This window comes from Chenopodium album, chromosome 1, assembly GCF_948465745.1.
Source record: "Chenopodium album chromosome 1, dcCheAlbu1.1, whole genome shotgun sequence".
Classification (NCBI taxonomy): domain Eukaryota; kingdom Viridiplantae; phylum Streptophyta; class Magnoliopsida; order Caryophyllales; family Amaranthaceae; genus Chenopodium; species Chenopodium album.
The window spans coordinates 50,891,047-50,913,394 of record NC_137834.1 but is presented as its reverse complement, the minus strand read 5'-3'; the positions used below and the strand labels follow the sequence as shown (position 1 = coordinate 50,913,394).

Sequence of the window (22,348 nt, the reverse complement as noted above, 5' to 3'; positions counted from 1 at the left end):
CAAAAGGTAAGGTAGAGGATATTCCTCTAATAGTGGGAAAGTTTTAATCCCGGTGGATTTTGTTGTGTTAGAGATGGATGAAGATGTGAACATTCCAATAATTCTAGGAAGACCTTTTCTTGCTACTTCGGGCGCTTTAATAGATGTTAAAAGTGCTAAAATTTCACTAAAAGTAAGAGATGAGGTGATAGAATTTGATTTGAATGAGAGCATGAAATATCCAAGCTCTAGTCTTGATAACTGTATGATGATTGATACTATTCATTCTATTGTGACTTCTATGCATGAGCACTTGCTCACTACTAACGATGCCCTTGAGAATGTCCTTTTGAATAAGGAAAAGATAGGTGAGCAAGGCAAGGAGATGACATTGTATGAAGGAATGCTTGAAGGAAGTACGGAAGAAAGCATTGAGCAAATATACATGGGAATCACAAGCGATGATTCTTTGGAAATAGCTACCTCAAGAGAAGGTAAGGGTGTTCCAATGGTAGAGTTAAAACCTCTACCATCACACCTAAGGTATGAGTTTTTGGAACCTAATTCAACTTTTCCGGTAATTGTGAATTCTTCTTTGAACGAGTGCCAAACTCAAATGTTATGTGGTGTTTTAAGAAACCACCAAGGTGCTTTGGGCTATACCATTGATAACCTCAAAGGTATTATTCCCGCTTTATGTATGCACCACATAACACTTGAGGAGGGTGCTAAGCCTTCCATTGAGAGGCAAAGGAAACTCAATCCTCAAATGGGGGAGGTGGTGAAGAAAGAAATCACCAAACTCCTTGATGCTGGCATCATCTTCCCCATTTCGAATTCTAGATGGGTTTCCCCCGTTCATGTGGTCCCTAAAAAGGGAGGAATGACCGTAGTTGAAAATGAGAATGGTGATCTCATTCCATTCTCATTTTCAACTAGAACGGTGACCGGTTGGAGGATGTGCATAGACTATAGACGTCTAAATGCATCCACTAACAAGGATCATTTTCCTCTTCCTTTTATCAACCAAATGCTTGAAAGACTAACCAAGCACAAGTAGTATTGATTTCTTGATGGTTACTTGGGTTTCTTTCAAATCCCCATAAACCCGGATGATCAAGAGATGACAACTTTTACTTGTCCATATGGTACTTTTTATATAGGAGGATGCCGTTTGGACTTTGCAATGCACCGGCAACCTTTCAAAGGTGCATGATGTGTATCTTTGGAGACATGCTTGAGGCCGAAATGGAAGTATTCATGGATGATTTCTCGGTAGGGGGCCTTTCATTTGAAGATTGTTTGTCCAATTTGGGCAAATGCTTAGCAAGATGTGAGAAGGTCAACTTGGTCCTAAATTGGGAAAAATGCCACTTCATGGTTGAAGAGGGAATCGTCCTTGGTCACAAGATATCAATCAAGGGGATTGAGGTCGACAAGGCCAAAGTTAAAGTGATTGAAAAATTGCCACGTCCAATTAATGTGAGAGGAGTAAGATCCTTTTTGGGGCATGCCGGGTTCTATAGGAGATTTAACAAGGATTTCTCACAAATTGCAAGACCCTAAATTCTCTTCTTCAAAAGGATGCCATCTTTATTTTTGATGAAAAGTGTCTTCAAGCTTTCAACAAATTAAAGGAGGCTTTGATCTCTACTCCAATCGTGCAAGGGCCAAGATGGGATTTGCCGTTTGAACTTATGTGCGATGCTAGTGATGTTGCAATTGGAGGGGTGTTGGGGAAAAGAATTGAGAAGAAACTTCAAGTCATTTACTACATGTCCAAGACCTTGAATGAAGCTCAACGGAACTACACCACAACGGAAAAGGAGTTTCTTGTCGTGGTACATGCTTTTGAGAAGTTTTGGAACTACCTCATTGGTTCCAAAACTATTGTTTATACCGATCATGCAGCTATTAGGTACCTTGTGGCAAAGAAAGAGTCCAAACCTCGTCTTCTTTGATGGGTCTTATCTCTCCAACAATTTCATGTTGAAATCCGGGATAAGAAAGGGGCCGAGAATGTGGTTGCAGACCATCTTTCCCGATTAGAGAATGTGAAAGCTAGTGATGATGAAATCCCCATTTGTGATGAATTGAGAGATGATGTGCTTTATATCTTGAATGAGAAAGAGCTTCCATGGTTTGCCGACTTGGTGAACTATTTGGCTGGTGGAGAATTCCCTCCCGATTTCTTCAAAAACCAAAGGAAGAAGCTAAAAAGGGAAGCAAGGCACTATGTATGGGATGACCCCATTCTCTACAAGAGAGGAGTAGATGGTTTGCTCCGTAGGTGTGTTCCGGATAAAGAAGTGCAAAATGTGCTCAAGATGTGTCATTCCGATCCTTGTGGAGGGCATATGAGAGTAAACAAAACAGCATTGAAGGTTTTGCATAGCGGGTTGTGGTGGCCTCGCATCTTTAAGGATGCTTGGGGGTTTGTGAAGACTTGTGACCGTTGTCAACGAACCGGCAATATATCCAAGCGAAATGAGATGCCTCAACAACTGATTCTTGAGCTAGAGGTATTTGATGTGTGGGGTATTGATTTCATGGGGCCATTCCCTACTTCTTATGGAAATCAATACATCCTTGTGGCGGTCAATTACGTATCAAAATGGGTTAAAGCCATTGCCTCCCCAACTAATGACCACAAGGTAGTCATGAAGATGTTCAAGAAAGTCATATTTCCAAGATTCAGAATTCCTAGAGCAGTAGTAAGTGACAACGGTTCACATTTCGTTCATAGTTCTTTTTTAAAAGATGCTAAGAAAGCACGGGGTTCACCAAAGATTCGGCCTTACCTATCATCCACAGACTAGTGGGCAAGCGGAAGTGTCCAACCATCAAATTAAATTAATCCTTGAGAAGACAGTTGCATGGAATAGGAAGGATTGGTCGGAAAAGCTTGATGACGCTCTATGGGCATATAGAACGGCATACAAAACCCCAATAGGCACAACTCCATATCGTCTTGTGTATGGAAAATCTTGTCATCTACCGGTGGAGCTTGAACACCGAACTCAATGGGAAATCAAGAAGATTAACTTCGACTTGCCTAGCGCGGGAGAGCAAAGATGGCTTGATTTACATGAGCTTGAAGAGCTAAGATTGGAGGCCTATGAGTGTGCTAGCAACTACAAAAATCGCACCAAGGATTGCCACGACCGCAATATTGAAAAGAAAGCATTTCTTAAGGGCGATAAGGTACTCCTCTACAACTTTAGGATGAAATTGTTTCCCGGGAAACTTTTATCAAAGTGGAGTGGTCCTTTTGTTGTCAAGGAAGTGTTTCCTCATGGAGCCGTGGAAGTTTGGGATTTGGACGGAAAAAGATCCTTTAAGGTGAATGGGCATCGCCTTAAGCTTTACTACGAGGGTGCTCATGTCGGTGTAGTAGAACCAATTCAATGTAATCTTACCTCCTGAGTGTGGAGGTCGTCAAGCTATTGACGTTAAAGAAGCGCTTCCGGGAGGCAACCCGAGTAAAAAGGAAATAAAAGAAAAAAAATTCGACAAGAGGTAGAAAATGAGAAATAAAACGATGAGTGAGTGAGAAAAGAAAGAAGAGTGTTGGTAATATCTGATTTTGGCTAACATTTGATTGAATTATGTTCTTATGGTTTTGATACAAGAAAGAAAAAAAAGGGAGCAAAAAGGAAGCAAAAAAATAAATAAATCAAGCCATAAGCAGTGAGGAGCGGGCGCTCCTCAACATTGCACGCCCGCTCCTCACAGGGTGACCACTTTTGAAGGAAAAAACAGAAGGTTTTCCAAAGCTTAGGAGCGGGCGCTCCAAGGAACTGCACGCACGCTCCGAAGCCAGGAGCGGGCGCTCCAAAATCTGCACGTCCGCTCCTTACAGGGTGATCCTTTTTGAAAAAAAAGTAGGTTCTCCAACAATTAGGAGCGGACGCTCCAAGTCCCTTCACGCCCGCTCCTACAGCTGGAGCGGGCGCTCCACCATGTTGCACGCCTGCTCCTCAACGAAAACCAAAAAAATAAAAATGGTCAGTATGTTTGCCTAGGTCTGGAGCGGGCGCTCCTCCTTACTGCACGCCCGCTCCTCCTTACTGCACGTACGCCCGCTCCGCCTATCCTGGTAAAAAAAAAAGAGAGAATCTTAATCCTCCTTTTAATCTCCTTCACCCATTTTCACCAATCATTATTACATTCATATTCTCTCTCCTCATTCCCATCTACTTCTCACTCTAAAAACCCTCATTTTCTCCAACTTCTCTCTTCATTTTCATCATCAAATCCTAACTTTCTTCACTCAAAATTCACACATTCTTATTCTCCATCAAATTCTCTCTCCAAAAACCACAATTTTTCACAAATTGGGCAAAAATTTTGAAGACCCACAAGTTGAAATTGAAGAACAACAAAGGAAAAGGGCCAAGATTGTTAGAGAAGGAGGAAATTTGGGTAAATTGGAGGATTTTAGAGTATTTTTATACTCTGATTGGTAAAATCTTCTTCCCTACTTCACTTTCCCTCTTAAACCTTAGGGTTTTTCTTCAATCTATCTCTGAATTTGTTTATTTCATGAATGTTGTGTGATTAGTTGCATGATTAGGTGATTTAAACAAGCTTACTTGCCTTTGATAATTAATTTGTGGATTCTTGTGATTAGTTATGGAGTAAGAGAATTGTAGTTAGTTTCTTGCTTAAGTTTGATTAACTTGTGCATGAAAATTGGTTAAATTATGTGAAATTGTGAATTTGTTGTGTTGGAATTGTTGTGTTGGAATTGTTGGTTGGGTGTGTTGGAATTATATTGAATTGTGAGAAGGTACTTGGATTTATTTGGGGGTTTGAAGTTTTGGAGATTGTTTGTGTTGTGTTGAGTGTGTGTTTGTGGTGTTTTAAGTTAGCTTTCCAATCCAAACTTAAATTCCAAAATGGTTCTTCGTTTATTTGGAGGTGCGGGAGGGAATAAGAGGAAGACTACTTCTGGCATCCAAATAAATGAAAATCGTCATTCTGAAAGCCCAATCGAAACCCCAAACGAAACAATAGATCAATCAAATTCTCCCCCTTTAATAAAAATACCCGAAAAATCCAAAGGTTACCACAAAAAGCTATCCACGCGAAAAATGCTTCCAACACGATGCTATGACCAAGAGTTGTGCCAATTTCTAGGAATAGACGACGGAATTCGTCAAGTGGCTGCAAATTTCGGATGGTTAGACTTCCTTAAAAAAAGGGAGGAAACATTCGAATCGCTCACTCTCGAATTCCTATCCACCCTAACCGTGAGAAAGACTAGTGGGGAAGGAGAGCCCATTGAGTGCGAGATTAAGTTTAGCATGTTCAATAAACCTCAAACCATAAGCTTAACTCGCCTCAATCAGATATTCGAGTGGCCCGTGAACAACCAAATAACCAAACCCGATAGTTACAAGCTCACCAGTTACAACGAGTGTAACTGGTGGAACACTATCGCAGGGTACCCCACAATCACGTCTCGGTCTAGCCACGCTAGCCATATCATCCACCCCGTACTCCGTATATTCATGAGAATTATGGGGTATGCTTGCTTCACGAAGCAAGATCTCGGGAAGCTAACAAAAGAGGAGATTAAATGCCTCTTTATAGCTCCCCGATTTGAGGGGTATCTTGAGGGGAACGTGAATATGGGGTACATATTCATTAAGCGGTGCTACGATATCAAGATGAGCACAGATTTGACGGGTGAGTTTAAGTGTGGTGGGATGATCACTATCATCGCCAAGGCATTGGGTTTCACCGGTTGGGTTAACCAATTAACCCCAATTGAAGGCCCAGATGCTCTTGACCTTTCCGGTTTTGCCACAATGAATATGATTGTGGAAATCCGGGGAAATGTGACCACCCTACTCTTGGTTGGTCAAAGGGAAACACCGTTGCATTCTCCCTAATGCGGCGGTGATGAACACCGTGGGAACCACTTGGCAAGTGCCAAATGAGCCACTCCCCTACAATGTTCCCGACCTTGAACAACCATCTCAACCCCGCCGCCATAGCATTTCTACCATTCCTAATTTTATGGGCGGTCAATCCTCCTCCTCATCTTCCTCCTTCAACCTTGAGTCGGCCATCCACCATCTCAACCTATCTAACCAAAGAGTTCTTCAAGAAAATGAATATCAAAGTTATGTCTCCCAAATGTCCTACCAAAACCTCGTTGAAAGGGGAGACTTTCTCCCCTATGTCAACTATCCTTACCGACCCGTTCAAGAAGGGCCAGTTGCGGGTTGGAACGACAACCAACCCACCTATCCATATTAGCAAGGACCTCGTAGCTCCATTTCGGAGCTACGTTCCTTCCCTCCCTACGATTATACACAACCCGGAGGTTGTAATTTTCGGGGGGACCCCTCTTACTACCACGTCCCCGAGACATGTGGTAGAAGGACTCCCGAGAACATCGCTAACCACCCCCAAAGGGGATACTTTGGGTTTCCACCCGGGTATGATGGTGGTTGGGGCACTAGTAATGCACCGGATTACGGCCATTACCGTAATTGCCCCAACTATGATCTTCCTCCCTATTTGGATCAACCTTCCTACTCCGGAAATGTAGATCCTAGCTACAATTTCTTGCCATCGTCGAGTAGGGAGGAGTGATCGGGAGTAGTCTTAGACTTTTGATTTTACCGTTCCCTTCTCTCCTTTCCCGTCATTTGTAACACCGAGGGCGGTGTCGAGTTCTAGCTTGGGAGGAGAGTTGTCCTCTTTGTGTCCATATTTTGTGGGAACGGTATTCAAATGTCTAGCTTAGGGGGAAGTCTAGGGGGGTTTTGTGCCTAAAAGTAGGTTTTGGTTTTGGTAGGATATGTGCTTTCTTATGATGTTTTATGTGATATGTATGGAGAAGTTTGAGTTTGTATGTGGAATGTTTGGCATGAATAGCTTAGTTTAGCCTTTGGAACTTGTGGTAGGAATCATATGGTTTTATGTTCTAGATTACATGCCTATTTTAGGTTGGTTGTTGCCCTTTTCACGATTATATGGTATGCCTAGGCTAGAACAATTCCATATTGATGTTTTTGTCTCACTTCTCCTTATGCGTGTGCTATTTGGAGCATCTTATCTATGGCTTTGATATGATTATGCTTTGGTTGGTTTGTATGAGGGTTGGTATCATGGGTTGATTGGTATTGCTCTTGGTCTTTCTTGATGATGATCTTTGATGATGATTTGTGTGTATTAATGATGATGGTTTTCCCTAATATCCAAATTTCTTTTTCTTATCTTCTAACCCCTCTAATATCCAAATTCCCTAATATCCAAAACCCTAATATCCAAATTCTTTAATTAGTTCTCCTTTCCCCCATTTTCAGCTTTTTAAAAAAAATGAAAAAAGAGCTTTGAAAAAAAAAAAAAAAAGTTTGCTTTCCTTTGATCGGTTTGCAATGATGATATTGGATTGTATGTAATGGATTCTTGTTTTCTTTTTGTAATAAAATTTCGAGCATGGTTTAGATGCCCTAGGTCGTTGAACATAGAATTGACTAGTTTAGGCTAGTGTGAGAATAAATTTCCCGAATGTACGAGACTTAAAGTCTAGGTTTGTGGTAAGATGGTGTCGCTTATCTCAAAGGAATTTGATCCCCGAAAGGTAGTATTTGATCCCACATTGTTCCAAAAAAGTGAGGTTTTAATATTTTTCAAGCCTACTACATTTTGCATGAGTGGCAAGGATCCTCTTTGATTTAGTACCTAGATCGAGAACTTGAGTCTCAACTCCCAAGACCGTGGCCTAAACTACTCTTAGTATTGATAAAAGGTGTCATGTATTGTTTATTCACAAAAGGTTAAGGCATATATTTTTTTGGGAAATTCTCTTTGGTGAACTCCAACTTTTTAATTTTCTAAGTAGTAAACATTCTTAAATTTTATTATCAATGGTAAACCTAAATTTTTTATTACCATTGATAAGTGTTATTTTAATAAAAATCCTTAACCATAGTTAATTTTTTATTTTTTTAAATAACTAAATTATTTTAAAAATATAATTTTATATATATATATAAAAAAAAAACACCTCCCCCCTCCCAACCCAGCCACCAGCAGCCCCTCCTCTGCTGGCAGCCATGTCTCTGCCGGAGACGCTCGACCTCCCCCATTCTCGGCCGGCGACGCCGACCTCCCCCACCCTACCTTCTCTCTTTCCCCAATTCCTCCATCCCGACATCTCCCAAACCCAGATCCTGACAGCCCCAACCATTGACCCCTACCCGAACCCAGCACCAACCACCGGCTCCCTTCTTCTTCCCAATTTTGGCCACCCTCTCTCTTCTCCTCCCCATTGCTGGCCACCCCCTCCCTTTACCTCCTCAATTTCAACAACCACCAACCCCAGCACCACCCGTAACACCATCAAAATAGCAGCGACAAATCAACTTCAATTCTCTCTCCTTTACTTGGAAAATCATCAAATTTCATCAGAGAACTCTTCTATCGATCTTACCCATTAATCCCGCTGCAAATTTCGCCGCATCCACCTTAAGTCGCCGTCTATTAGATCCACCTTTCTGGTTTTAACAATGGGTTTTCATGGGGAAGGGGGAAGGTTTCGAGGAAGGGGGTTTGTGGTTCAAGGGGACGAGACAGGGGGAGGGCCGAGGGTTGTCGATGCAGCGCCGACGCTGGGGGAGGACGGTCTTGGTGCGGCCAGCGCCGAGCTGGGAGCAGGGAGATCGGGGTTGGGGGTATAGGGTGGCTGGTTGGGTAGGGGAGGAGTTGGTTGTGGGATTTTTTTAAAAATAATATTAAAAAATACTTCTAAAATAAATGCAAATTAAAAATAAATAAATAAAATAAATAAATAAATAAATAAATAAAATTAAAAAAAATTAAAAAAAAAAAAAAGAAAAACTAACTAACTAACTATGGTTAAATATCTGGTTAAAATTTATCATTAATGTTGTAATTGACTTAATATAAAAAATTTAGGTTTACCATTTATAATAAATTTTAAGAATGTTTACCACTTAGAAAATTAAAAAGTTGGAGTTCACCAAAGAGAATTTCCCTATTTTTTTTCCCCTTATTTCTTTTATTACCATTTCCATAGTTTATTTATTTATTTATTTATTAGTTCTTTGTAATTAGTAGATAGTGATGTAAATACCCAAGTTTTTTTTGCAAAAAAAAAAAAGAAATAAAATGAATGATGAATAGAAAAAAAAGGGAAAATGCCAAGAAGTAATATATTGTCACCTCCCTAGCAACCAAACAAGCTTGGGGGTGTACTCTTAAAAGTCCATTCATGGTTGTAACTTGGGTCAAGGTTAGGAGCCTCTTAAGGTTTGCTCTTAACGATACATTCTAGTTGGCTCAAATTGCAAAACACTTCTAGTTCTATATATGCCTTAGCTTTGTGTCATAGTCCTTGAGTTTTGCAATGATTAGGAGAGTAGTGGAAGCCTTTGTCGGTGGAGGGAGTTGACTCACAAGCATATGGAGTACTTTTTCATTGAGATGTCGAGTGTTTTGAAACCCGCTTTATCTATGTTTTTCCAGCTCCTTCGAGGAGTCACGAGGCACTACCATTAGGGGAGATTTTAACTTTTTAATAAGGACGCAGTAAGATGTGTTGAATAGGCTTGAGTTGAGTATTTTCGGGAAGGTTAGCTAGGCCTTAGCTAGTCATGACCGTGGTTGATCTTAGGCATATACCTCATGCTCGAGTTTTATTGCTTAAGGATTCTTGAATCATGCATGTGCTTTTCTTTAAGCAAATTGATCTTGGGGTTTTTTTTGGGCAATGTGAATTGCTTGAGGACAAGCATTTGGCTAGTTTGGGGGGATTTGATAAGTGGTTTATTTGACCACTTATTGTGTTAAGTTAAACCCGATTTTGCATTCATTTCCCCTCTTTCTAACCCGTTTTTGAATGAAAATATTTTGTCTCGGCCTTGCCCCCTCTTGGTTTGTGTTTGTCCATGTTTTGCAGGTCTATTGACTCAATTTGGCAAGCATTCGATGCATGGTTTGTGTTCAAGGCAAGAAAATTAGAGAATGGAGAGGGCACTCCAGCTAGAGCGAGCGTGCACCCCTTAGGAGCGGGCGCTCCAAACCTTCTGCCAAGTTTCTGCCAAACTTAATGCCAAGTGCACCCTGTGAGGAGCGGACGCTCCTCCCCAAATGTAGACACCTAAAAATGTCTCCCCAAAACCAAACCCAATGATGAACAACCTTTCACCGCCACTATTGGTCGGGTTCAGTATTTAATCCCGAGAGTGCTTAAAAAATCGTATTTAATTAAATTCAATTTTTGAATAGTCCATGGATCAGTCTTGATGTTTAGTCAAAGCATAATTTTTTTAATTTCAGCCCAAACCTTTTTTTTATTTTATTTTATTGTTTTATTATTTATTTTGGCCCAAACCTTTTATTTTATTTTATTTATTTATTTATTTTAGCCCAAATAATAATAATAAATCAGAAATGGCCCGAAATTATCAATCGGCACTTAAAATGCTGAACGAAATTAGGGTTAAAAAATGAATTTAGAAGGAAAAACGGACTACAGACTCCCACGTCACAGCATTTGTCCACCGTGTCACGGGAAACTGCCCCGTCTGACGGTATGATTTCCCGTGACACGGGGCACCTGCTGTGACACGGGGGTTTCCGTGTCCTTTCCGCGTAAACCCTTAACGCGTTTTGTTCCCCGTTCACTAAATACTTCCCGCGTCACACAGCAGTCCACCGTGTCACGGGAATGTTCCATGTCTGACGGTGGGATTTCCCGTGTCACGGTGCCCTTTGCCGTGTCGCGGTGCTTTTTTTAGGGTTTTTATCTTTTTAGGGTTCCGTGTGTTCCCTCAGCACATTTCTGATGTACGGGGCATCAATTAATTCTCCATTTTTCTCTCCTCTATGATCTAGCCTAAACACTAGCCTACCCTTCTTCTTTCAAAATTCCTTCTTCAAGCACTCCAAGGAGTCCATACTTTACTCGTGGTTCTGTCCTTAAGCCAAGGCGTGAAAGGTAGAACTGTCTGAGGGTTTGGCCCCAAATCAACTCTATTTAATTTAATTTAATTTAATTATTGTTTTATTATTACTTCCTTGAAGTTACTAACTCGTTTATTATTTTATAGTTGCAAGCAAACATAATCAAAGTAAGAATTATGTTCCTTTTATTTCTATTATTTTTCTAATGATTTTATATTGTTGGAATTATTGTTGAATTGCTTCCAATATTAATGTTTATTCTATAATTAGTTATTGATCACCATATTGCATGTTTAAAGGGAATATGTAATTGAAAATCACGCCTAATAAGATAATTTGGACAACCGGTTTAGGTTCCTTTTTAATCTTGTTATTTAATTCAAGTGATCACAAATATTTTAGAATTATGTGTTGCATTAATATTTAACCAATTTAGCTTAATAATAGTTTGGAGCGAATTGAATCTCTATTTGTATGCCTTTGAGATCGCAGGAATCACTTTTCACTATAAGAATCGAGTAGAGGCCAATACGGGCGAATGTGACTCCATGACTCACTTCGTACCATCATCCCCGATCCTCCTTTCGTGGTTCCGAACCATATGGAGTCAGTAATCTCATGGATTATGAATGGGGAGAAACCTTCACGGGTCAATCGTTGTTGCCTATCGTTGTCCCTTTATCGTGGTTGCCTTTTATGATCCGTGAACGGTTTACAAGTTCCTTAAAAACTTGTTGGCGGCTCCCTACTTTCCTTGTCCATAATCGTATTATGTCAATTCCCACTTCCTATGAGTGCCAAGCATAATCACCACATGCTTTAACGTAGGCGCACTTCAAACGACGTCTACACCAAACTTTTAAAACTGTTTGTATTCTGAAGACAGCTGGAGAGGGCGTGCAGCATTCTGGAGCGGGCGCTCCTGGCCGTGGAGCGGGCGCTCCTCAGGTGGAGCGGGCACTCCTTCGCTGGGAATCCGTTTTCTTTTGACGAATTTCCCTATGTGTTTCGGGGAGTATAAATACTTCCCCTTTAGTTCTTTTGTAACTTAGACAGAAATAGCCTAGTTTTTAGAAACTCCTCTTAGTTTGAAACATTAATTTAGCTTAGATTTCATCAAATTAATCATTGTAATAGTTTGTTTCAAGATTCATCCACAATAATTGGCACTTTGTATTCAACATTTCCAAGCTTCAATTAGTAACTTCCTTCTACTTTTCTCCATTCAATTTCTGATTTTATTTGTTCTTGCATGATATTTAAATCTTCTTAGTTCTTGATAATTTGTTATTGGATGATAGTTATTTCAATTGTTAATCACTTTTCCCCAATTATTGAAGAAGTTAGAACCCTAATACTTGTGTGCATGTTGATAAACATGAGTTGTGAGTAGTCTACTTGCTAGGGGTTGGGTGAAGCTCAACCTTTTGGGTTAATTATGCAAATGTGGGAGAAGCATTGATGTTTGTATTGCAATTAAATTGATTATATGAGATTTCTTGTTAGTTCTTCATGATAGGATTAGCTACCCTAGACTTAGGAGCTTGATAGCATGATACGCTTAGTTTGACATGGGAATGTAAATTGAGTATGTCATTACTTATTGCAATTTGATTATGTATCGTCTATTGCTAGACTAATGAGGAATCTAAGTTTAATAGTGTGAGTTGTTTTCTAATTGCATGAGGTCGATTTTACATATTGTCCTTGCTATACCTTGTCTATTTTACTCCCCGTTTGCCTAATTGCCTTGGTTGAGTGGATCCCATTCCCTAGTGTCTTTAATCCATCAATTTAGAATCATAGTTTGTTTGTCTACTTGACGAACCCCAATTGACCATAGACTTCGAATTAACTTAAGTGTTAAGGGTTATCTATTGGAGTTTTGCAAGCGTTGACTTTCTGTTGACTTTCTCTCTAGGCGATTTCCATGGCAATTTCAGCTTGCTAGGTCGGGTTTTCATCTAGCATCTTCATCATCATGGCTCGAAAGAAGAAATCCTCAACTCCACTCCCGCAAAACACTAATCATGCTCCCATTGATAAGACTCTGGATAATCTAAGAAAATCTGGAATCTCATCATCAGAACCGATTGCTGAAGAAGATGAACTGGTAACTCCCCCTCTACATCTGGTGCATCCATCTGGTGGAATGATATCCAGAGGTGAAGTAAGGATACTGGAAAGGTCTTATAGAAGTTCGATTGCTCAATCTCAATTTAGATCCAATGGAACAGTTACTAGGGTTTCTGCGGTTACTGTTCCATTGGTTTCTAAGCAAAATCAGAACCCGATAGCTCCTTCTGCTGCTATTCCTGAAGCTTCTGGGGTTCCTGATAGCTCGAATCAAGTTCCTGAGGCTGCTACTGAAGAATGGAAGGATTTATTCAAAGGGAAGCTCAATGAAAAAGGGACCTCTCTGTCTTTCATTGCTCCTGAGATTAGAGATGGCAAATCGATTGCTAAGCTAAGCTCTGCTGATATTTGCGAGGGTAATAAGAAATGGGGTAATGCTATTATTTTCTATGTTGTTGGTTATTCCCCTACTATTTCTGCTGTTTCTAAGTTTGTTGTTGATAATTGGAGTAATATAGCTAAACCAGATATTTTTTGGCATGATGAGGGGTATTTTATAATCAATTTGAAATCTGTTGATGATAAGAATGTCATATTATGTTCTGGTCCGCATATGTTTTTTGGTAAGCCAGCTATTGTTAAAGCTTGGTCGGATAAGTTTGATTTTCATGCTGAGATTTTAAGAACTATTCCCTTATGGATTAAGCTGCCTAATTTGCCATTGAACTGCTGGGGAGCTGAAACCTTAAGTAGAATTGGTAGTTTGCTTGGTGTTCCAGTGTGTGCTGATGAATGTACATCTAAGCAGTTAAGGGTTTCCTTTGCTAGACTCCTTGTGGAAGTTGATGTTACTAAACCCCTGCCTAACTCTGTTTGGGTTGAGAGCCCTGCTGGTGAACTGATTGAGATCAAGGTTCTATTTGAATGGACACCACCATTTTGCAAGAAGTGTAACAAGGTGGGGCATGACTGTGCTGTTCCTCAAAAGCTTGTGCAAAAGAAGAGGCACACTGGTGATCAGAAGACTGCACAAGCTCAGGTTAAGAAGGTGTGGGTCCCTAAGACAGTCACTGCTGAAAATACAGCCTCTGAACCTGTTAAGGTTACTCCAGAGCCTCATGTTCAGATTCAGAAGCCAGAAGAGTGGCAAGTTCATGGGAAAAAAATCAAAGCAAAAAGCTAACAGGCAGATTACTTTTCCTGTCTCAAGCTCAAACACTTACCTTCCTTTGATTAATGATAGTGCTGATGTTGCTGATATTGTTGATGAAATTGATGGTCCTAACGGGGGTGATGGTAATCCCTCTTTAGGGAAATGATAGTCCTTTCATGGAACATAAGGGGTCTTAATGACCCTGGGAAGGTAGTTTCTGTCAAGAAGCTACTCTCTAATCAAAAGATTGATGTTATGTGTCTTTTGGAAACCAAAGTTAAAATTAAAAATAGTGTGAGTATTCAGAGGAAGTTAGGCATCTCTTGGTCTTGGCATTGTAACTATACTCACTCTCCTAAAGGCAGAATTTGGGTGGGGTGGAAAGCTGAGTGTCTTACTTTGGATGTTCTTCATTCTACTGAGCAGTTTATTCATTGTTTACTCAGCACTAAAAATCTGCAGACTCAAATTGTGGTTACCTTTGTTTATGGTTTGCATACTATTCAAGACATATTGCAATTATGGGCTGATCTTAAAGGGCTACCTAGTACTCTCTTGCCTTGGTTATGTACTGGAGACTTTAACTCTATTTTGTCTGCTGAAGATAGACTGAATGGAGCTGTTGTTTCTGACTATGAGACTAGAGACTTTCAGCATTGTATTGATCACCTGGCTCTTGTTGAGATTAAGAGCAAGGGTTCTTTTTTCTCTTGGTGCAACAAAACCCATATGGGTCCTAGAACCTTCTCCAGGATTGATAGAGGTTTTGTTAATCAAGAGTGGATTAACTGTTATGGTCATGTTGAAGCAATGTACTTACCCCCCTCTCTCTCTGATCATAACCCTATTGTCTATGAGATTTTTCATGTGATGTCTGGGAAAGGGAGACCTTTTAGGTTTCTTAATTTTTTGGCTGAGCATGACAATTTTGTGTCTATTGTTGAAACTGCTTGGCAAAACTCCAGTTCTGGAAATCCTATGATTGACATCTGGCATAAGCTCAAGCAAGTTAAGGCTGCTCTCAAATCTCTGAATACTCAGAAATTTGGGGACATTGATGCTAAACTTGATTCTGCTCAGAACCATCTTATTGATATTCAGCAGCAAATCTCTAGTGATACCACTAATGCTGATTTGTATAATTTGGAGATGGAAGCTATTGAAAATGTCAAGCTCTGGCTTGGCATCCAGGAAAGTGTCTATAGGCAAAAAGCTAGGATTGATTGGATGCAGCTTGGTGATGGGAATAATCACTATTTCTTCTCAGTCATGAAGCAAAGGCAATGCAGGAATAAAATTGACACTATATATACAGAACATGATGTTCTCCTTAAGACCCCTGCTGATATAGAGGATGAGATCACTGGTTTCTATAAGAAACTTCTTGGTTCTAGAGCTTTTGCTCTTCCTGGGGTGGACCTGAATACAATGAGGAAAGGAAAGCAATTAACTAGAACTGCTCAAGACTCCCTTATTGCCCCTGTGACTATTGAGGAGATTGACTTGGCTCTTAAGGGAATTGATAATACTAAAGCCCCTGGTATTGATGGTTTCAATTCCTTGTTCTTTAAGAAAACTTGGAATATTGTGAAATTTGAGGTTTATGCTGGTGTGCTGCATTTCTTTAACACTGGCAATATGGCTAAGCAATGGAATTGTACTACTGTTACCTTAGTCCCCAAGGTACAGAATCCTTCCTATGCTAAAGATTACAGGCCAATTGCCTGCTGTACAATCTTGTATAAGTTGATCTCTAAAATTTTGACTGCTAGGTTGGCTTCTGTGCTTCATGAGATTATTGATAGTGCTCAGGCTGGGTTTATTCCTGGCAAGCATATAGGTGATAACATATTGCTTGCAACTGAATTAATAAAGGGTTATAGCCACAAGTATATCACTCCAAGGTGTATGCTCAAGGTTGATCTTTAAAAAGCTTATGATTCAGTTGAATGGAGTTTTCTTGAAACTGCTATGGCTGAACTTGGCTTTCCTGCTCAGTTTATTAACTGGATTAGGGGATGTCTTTCTACTGTTATTTTCTCTATTTTGATCAATGGGATTCCTTCCAAACCTTTTCCTGCTAGAAAGGGACTTAGGCAAGGTGACCCTATGTCCCCTTTTCTCTTTGCAATTGGGATGGAATATTTATCCAGATGTCTTTTTGAACTGAAGCAGAATCCTGACTTCAATTATCACCCTAGATGTGAGAAAATGAATTTGACTCATCTCATGTTTGCTGATGATTTACTTATGTTCTCTAGGGCTGACTGTGGTTCTGTTACTCTTCTTTTCCAAGCTTTCACCAAGTTCTCTGAAGCTTCAGGGCTCTCTGCAAATTTGGATAAGAGTGAGGTTTACTTTGGTGGTGTACCTGAGAATGAGCAGGCTATTCTTAGATCTTTGGTTTGTGTTGCTCCTGGGATTATCCCTTTTAGATACCTTGGGGTTCCTCTTTCCTCAAAGAAACTTACTATTGCTCAGTGCAAACCTTTGGTGGATAAGGTGACTGCTAGAATTAATGGATGGGCTGCCAGGTTTCTTTCTTATGCTGGTAGATTACAGTTGGTTAAAAGTGTCCTTTTTGGTATTCAAACCTATTGGGCTCAAATTTTTGTCCTTCCTAAGAAGATTTTAAAAGAAATTGAATCAAGATTTAAAGTTTTTCTTTGGACTGGGAAAGCTAATCCCTCAAAGAAATCTCTAGTTTCTTGGTCCCAGGTTTGTCTTCCTAAGGTCAGTGGTGGGTGGAATGTTATCTCTCTTCCCGAGTGGAATCTTTCTGCTATCACCAAATTACTTTGGGATCTGGCTCACAAAGCTAACAGTTTATGGGTCAAATGGGTCCACGCCTATTATTTCAAAAACAAACCTTGGTGGGGTATGGATGCTCCTAAGAAATGCTCTTGGGTTCTCAAAAGAATTTTGAAATGCAGGGCTATTATTGACACTATTGGCAACTGGGAGTCTATAATGTATTGTTGTAAGGTGAAGATCAAAAAAATATATCAGTACCTTAACTTACAAGTTCCCAAGGTTGAATGGAGAAGGGTGGATTGTAATAATGCTGCCTCTCCAAAGAGTTTATTTGTTACTTGGCTTAGTGTCAAAAACAGGCTTGTGACTAAAGACAGATTGCTTAGCTGGAACATCAATTGTGACCCTGTCTGTTTTCTCTGTAATCAGAGTTTTGAAAATGTACAGCACCTGTTTTTTTATTGTTCTTTTAGCAAAAATGTTTGGGTGCAAGTTCTCAAAGTCTTGGGCTATAAGAGAACTATTAACCAGTTTGATGCTGAATTAGCTTGGGTCTCTAAGGTTTGCAGGAAATCTAAACCTAAGAACAAGCTTTTAGGGATGTGCTTTGCTGAAGCTGTTTACCAGATTTGGTTGCAGAGGAATGCTGTGATCTTTACAGGAAGCTGCAAGTCTGCTGGAAATGTGATTAGAGACATTCTATTTGTTGTTGCTTGTAGATGCTCTAAGGCTGATAGACATTTGTTAATCCTGTAATTTTTGTTTTTATTGGCTTTTGCTGGTTTGTTTTTTCTGCCTGTTATTTGCAGATCCTTTGTTCTGCTGTTTTGTAGTGTTTCTTTGTCTGGTCCTGATTCCCAGAACCCTTCCTAAAAGGTGGCTGGGACTCTGAGTCCAGTAGGTGCCTCTAAACCTCTCTAGAACCCTTCCTAGAAGGTGGCTAGGCTGGTTTTTAGGCTGTTGGTGGTGGTTTGGCCTGGTTTAGGTCTTTTAGTGTTTGTTGTTGTTGCAACTTTGGTTTGTAAGTTGTAACTTTCCCTTTTTGGTAATAAAATTCTCTATTTACCAAAAAAAACTTAAGTGTTAAGATCTTTAGCAACCATATCCCGTTCCTTGTGGACCGAACTCTTACTTATCATTATGCTTGGTTTGTAAGGTGTTTGCTAATAAATGTGTTTGATTAAGTGTGGAATGTGCGACCGTTCTAACGCCCATCAATCATACAATGCCTCCTAGAAAGAGCATCAACGACAACATTACTCTTCCCTTCCTTGTACTTAGAAGAGAAAGTGAATGATTGGAGGAATTCAACCCATTTGGCATGCCTTGCATTGAGTTTATGAGAGCCATTGATGTACTTGAGAGATTCATGATCGGAGTGTAGTACAAATGGTCTAGGCCTCAAGTAATGTGACCAATGATCAAGAGCCCTCACAATAGCATAGAAATCCTTGTCATAGGTACTATACCTCATTCTTGCTCCACCAAGCTTCTCACTAAAATAGGCAACCGGCCTCCCTCCTTGCACAAGAACCGCTCCAACTCCAACCCCACTAGCATCACATTCAACTTCAAAGGGTTGATCAAAATTCGGAAGAGCTAAGATTGGAGCCTCACAAAACTTCTTCTTGAGGGTCTCAAAATCCCTTTGAGCCGATGGTGTCCACTCAAAAGTACCCTTCTTCATGCATTCGATCACCGGGGCCAAAATAGTGCTAAAATTCTTCACAAACCTTCGATAGAATGAAGCTAGACCATGGAAACTCCAAACTTGAGTGAGAGTAGTAGGAGTAGGCCAAGATTGAATGGCCTCCACTTTATTAGGGTCCATTGAGATCCCTACATTCGAAATCACATAACCAAGAAAAACAATACTATCCACCATAAAAGTACACTTTTCCAACTAAGCAAAAAGCCGCCTACTTCTCAATATTTCAAATACTTGCCTCAAGTGTTTAACATGATCAAGTTCACATTTGCTATAAACAAGTATTTCATCAAAATAAACAACAAATTTACCAATGAAGGGGTGAAGTACCTCATTTATGACCTCATGAAAGTGCTAGGAGCATTAGAGAGCCCAAATGGCATAACTAGCCACTCATACAAGCCTTGCTGATATGTCCAATTTATATAGTATTTTACCCCCATCCCTTGATCATAATTAATAGTGTTTTTGGCTCTTTAGATATTACTAATTGGCGTTTTCTAGTGTTTTCGTAGATTTGGTTGACTTTTGCAGGGATTTGCACTTTTGGAGCATTTTCCCGAGATATTATGGAGCGATTACGAGCATTGGAGAAGCACGACAAGACTCTATAGCCCAGGGCCGGTTAGAGTCATCGAACCGGTGATTAAGGGCTCGGTATATGTGATACCGGGGCATTTGGACCGAGTATTCAAGACCCGAAGAGGAAACCCAAATTGGCCCGAAGAATTGGAGCCCAATCGTAGTCCAAATAGTGGCCCAAGAGTGTCGCCCGGCCAAAGAGGCTGGCGCCCGGAGGCACGCCCGGCCGGGCGAGGGAAGCAAGGCTAGCGGCCGGGCGCAAAGAAGTACATCTGAGGAAAAAAAGGTGCGCCCGATCGGGCGTGTGTTATTATTAAGAGACGATTAGCGTCGTTTAAGTTTGTTTTAGTTTAGGATTCTTGCTTAGTATAAATACTTTTCCGTTAAGCGAGTTTAGAATCTTCTTTTACTTTTTCTTAATTCTTTCTTAGATTTTCTCTCTCTACTTAGCTTTTAGATTAGTTTCTCCCTCATATACTTTGTTCTTAACTTTATTCTTAATTCCAGATTTCTTTGGTAACGATTTCTCTTCTCTTAATCTTAGTTATTTATTTTATTCCTTTGATCATGTCTTATTTTATTGCTTTGATTAGTTTAGTTTTTATTATGTGTGAGTAGTTATATTTCTAGGGTTTGTGGGGATCCATAAATAATATGAAGGGGTAATTTATTGTTGTTGATTATCAATGCTAGACTAATTTCCTATTGATTGATTTAATGCTCTGTGACTAGATTTGCGTAGATCTTTTATGCATGAGTTTAACAATATTGGTTCGAGATTCGAAAGATGAGAATTAATGTTTAGGTCTAGTTTCAATAGGCAGGTTAATTTATAAATGGTTAAGTCGAGATTCGAGAGATGAGATTTAATACCGGTAGATTAATTGTGTGATTGTAATACGTAGTGAAAGCCCTTTATGATCTGATTAATGTATGCATTGATGATTGATTACTATGATTTACCCTGGAATATTATTTATTGGTGAGCCTATGCCCTAGGCCTTTTATTAATTGTTTTCTCCTTATTCTTAATCTTCGTAGTTTAGTTTCCTTCAATCATTATATTTTGGTTACTTCATAATCTGGATTATATTAATTAATTAGGAATAGAAAGACTCGTTTCTCTGTGGATTCGACCCTACTTCCCTATCTACATTAGTTAGAGGATTTAAGAATTACTTTTGATTAGGTGATACGACTTTAGCCTGTCAAAATTTGGCGTCGTTGCCGGGGAAACGGTTTTATTTTTATTTCTGATTATTTCTGTAGTCTAGGTTATTTCTTTTTGTCTCAGAGAACGTTAGTTCTTTGAGGCAAGTCTCATATTTGCTTTTAGTTTTGTTTGTTTATGCCCAGGTGTTCTAGATCAGAATACATCCCATTCGATCCTGAGATCGAACGATCCTTCCATAGACAGAAGAACCTTTACAAGCAAATTCTGGCGGATTCTGGTGATGATAACAATCACCGAGATCCTCCAACTGATTCTAGCGATTCAGAGCTATCTTCAGATCCAGAATCAGAGATGACGGCTCCAAAGAAGCTTAGTGATTACTCACAACCAAAGCTTACAGATTTTCCACACCTTACTCCCACTCCGGCTCTTGATGGGGTATAGTTTGAGATTAAACCCCAATTTATAACATGATAGAAAGGAAGCAATTTAGTGGAGCTAAGGGTGAAGACCCAAATCTTCATATTGCAGACTATTGTCAGTACTGTAATACCATCAGGCAAGCTGGGGTCACACAAGACCAAATTAGGGAGATTCTCTTTCCTTTTTCTTTAACTGGAAAATCCAAATTATGGTTTAATGGATTAAATAGAACTGCACTTGGTATAACTGACTGGGAAACTCTTGTTTTGAATTTTTATAACAAATATTATCCTGTAGAGAGAACAGCCGTACTACGAAGTGCAATTAAGAACTTTGCCCAAGAAGCTGATGAAACTTTATATGAGGCTTGGGAGAGGTTCAAGGACCTACAAAGAGAATGCCCCCACCATAATTTGGCACAATGGCAGTTAATCCAAGCCTTTTACAACGACATTGGAAATTCATCTAGAATAATCTTAGACTCTGCAGGTAGTGGGAGGTTTATGAATCTTAATGTTGATGATGCAGGTCAAGTTATTGAAGATATGGCGATACATAATTCCCAATATGGGAATCCTAGAGGCTTTGCTAATAAGGGGAAGCATAGTGTTGACTCTGTATCCTTTTTGCAAGCTCAATTAACCTCTATCTGCCAGAAATTAGATAATCTTAGCACTGCTAATATAGCTAATGTTTCTGCAATTAATAATAATGCTAATGAGGCTTTCTGTGAAAATTGTGGAATATTAGGTCATTGGGAGCAAGATTGCAGGAGTTCCGTGGAGCAAGTTAATGACTTTCAAGCTTATAGGCAGAATAACCCATACTCCAACACATACAATCCTGGGTACCGGAATCATCCGTACCTTTCCTACCGGAGCACCAATGTCCAAAATCCACCACAAGAACTGGTGCCACAACGACAACAGTAGAAATATTACCATCCCAATGCTGGCTAGAAGAACCAACCACAACAATCCTCCTCATCTTCCGACCCTGCTTTGGTAGAAATTTAAGCAATGCTGGTGTAGGGAATAATTTCAAGCTTTAAAATCCCACTAGCTTGAACCCCACTGTGATCATACACTAAAGTACGGTGGCGTCCAAAAGGGAAGAAGATAGAGCAAAAGAGTCGCCAACAAGTTTTTAAGGAACTTGTAAACCGTTCATAGGATGAAGGTTACACCCCTTAACGATCCAAGAGATCGTCAACTCCATAAGGTCATGAACCAAATAAGGGTTCGGGGATGAAGGTACAAATCCAACCTAAAAGAGATTGAACCTGCCCTAATAATAGGCCTCTACTTTATTCTGCTCGTATTCATGTGCGCTTTCTGATTAACATGCAATCAATAGGATTAACCCTAAACCTGTTTATCTATGTTGGTTGAATTTAATGCACAAATAAACTATTATTGGCGATCACTTGAATTATAATCATATAACCCTAACAAGATTATTAATTATCTTATTAAGCATGATTACAAGTACAAAATTCCCTTTAAACATGCATAAAAGATGTGATCAAGCAATAACAATAAAAATAAAA

The 22,348-nt window shown here is 39.8% G+C and overlaps 1 protein-coding gene and 1 non-coding gene across 2 annotated transcripts; one reads left to right on the top strand and one right to left on the bottom strand.

Moving 5' to 3' along the window:
• The first annotated feature begins 16,129 nt into the window (after positions 1 to 16,129).
• LOC145632493 (uncharacterized) lies at positions 16,130 to 17,785 on the top strand. Its single transcript, XM_081684877.1, has 2 exons — positions 16,130 to 17,664; positions 17,722 to 17,785. Exons 1-2 carry the CDS (start codon positions 16,130 to 16,132, stop codon positions 17,783 to 17,785), a joined length of 1,599 nt encoding a protein of 532 aa, XP_081541003.1.
• A 3,322-nt stretch (positions 17,786 to 21,107) lies between these two features.
• LOC145564657 (small nucleolar RNA R71) lies at positions 21,108 to 21,214 on the bottom strand. Its single transcript, XR_014094878.1, has one exon. It is a non-coding gene; the product is annotated as a small nucleolar RNA R71 (small nucleolar RNA).
• Between the last annotated feature and the right edge of the window lie 1,134 nt (positions 21,215 to 22,348).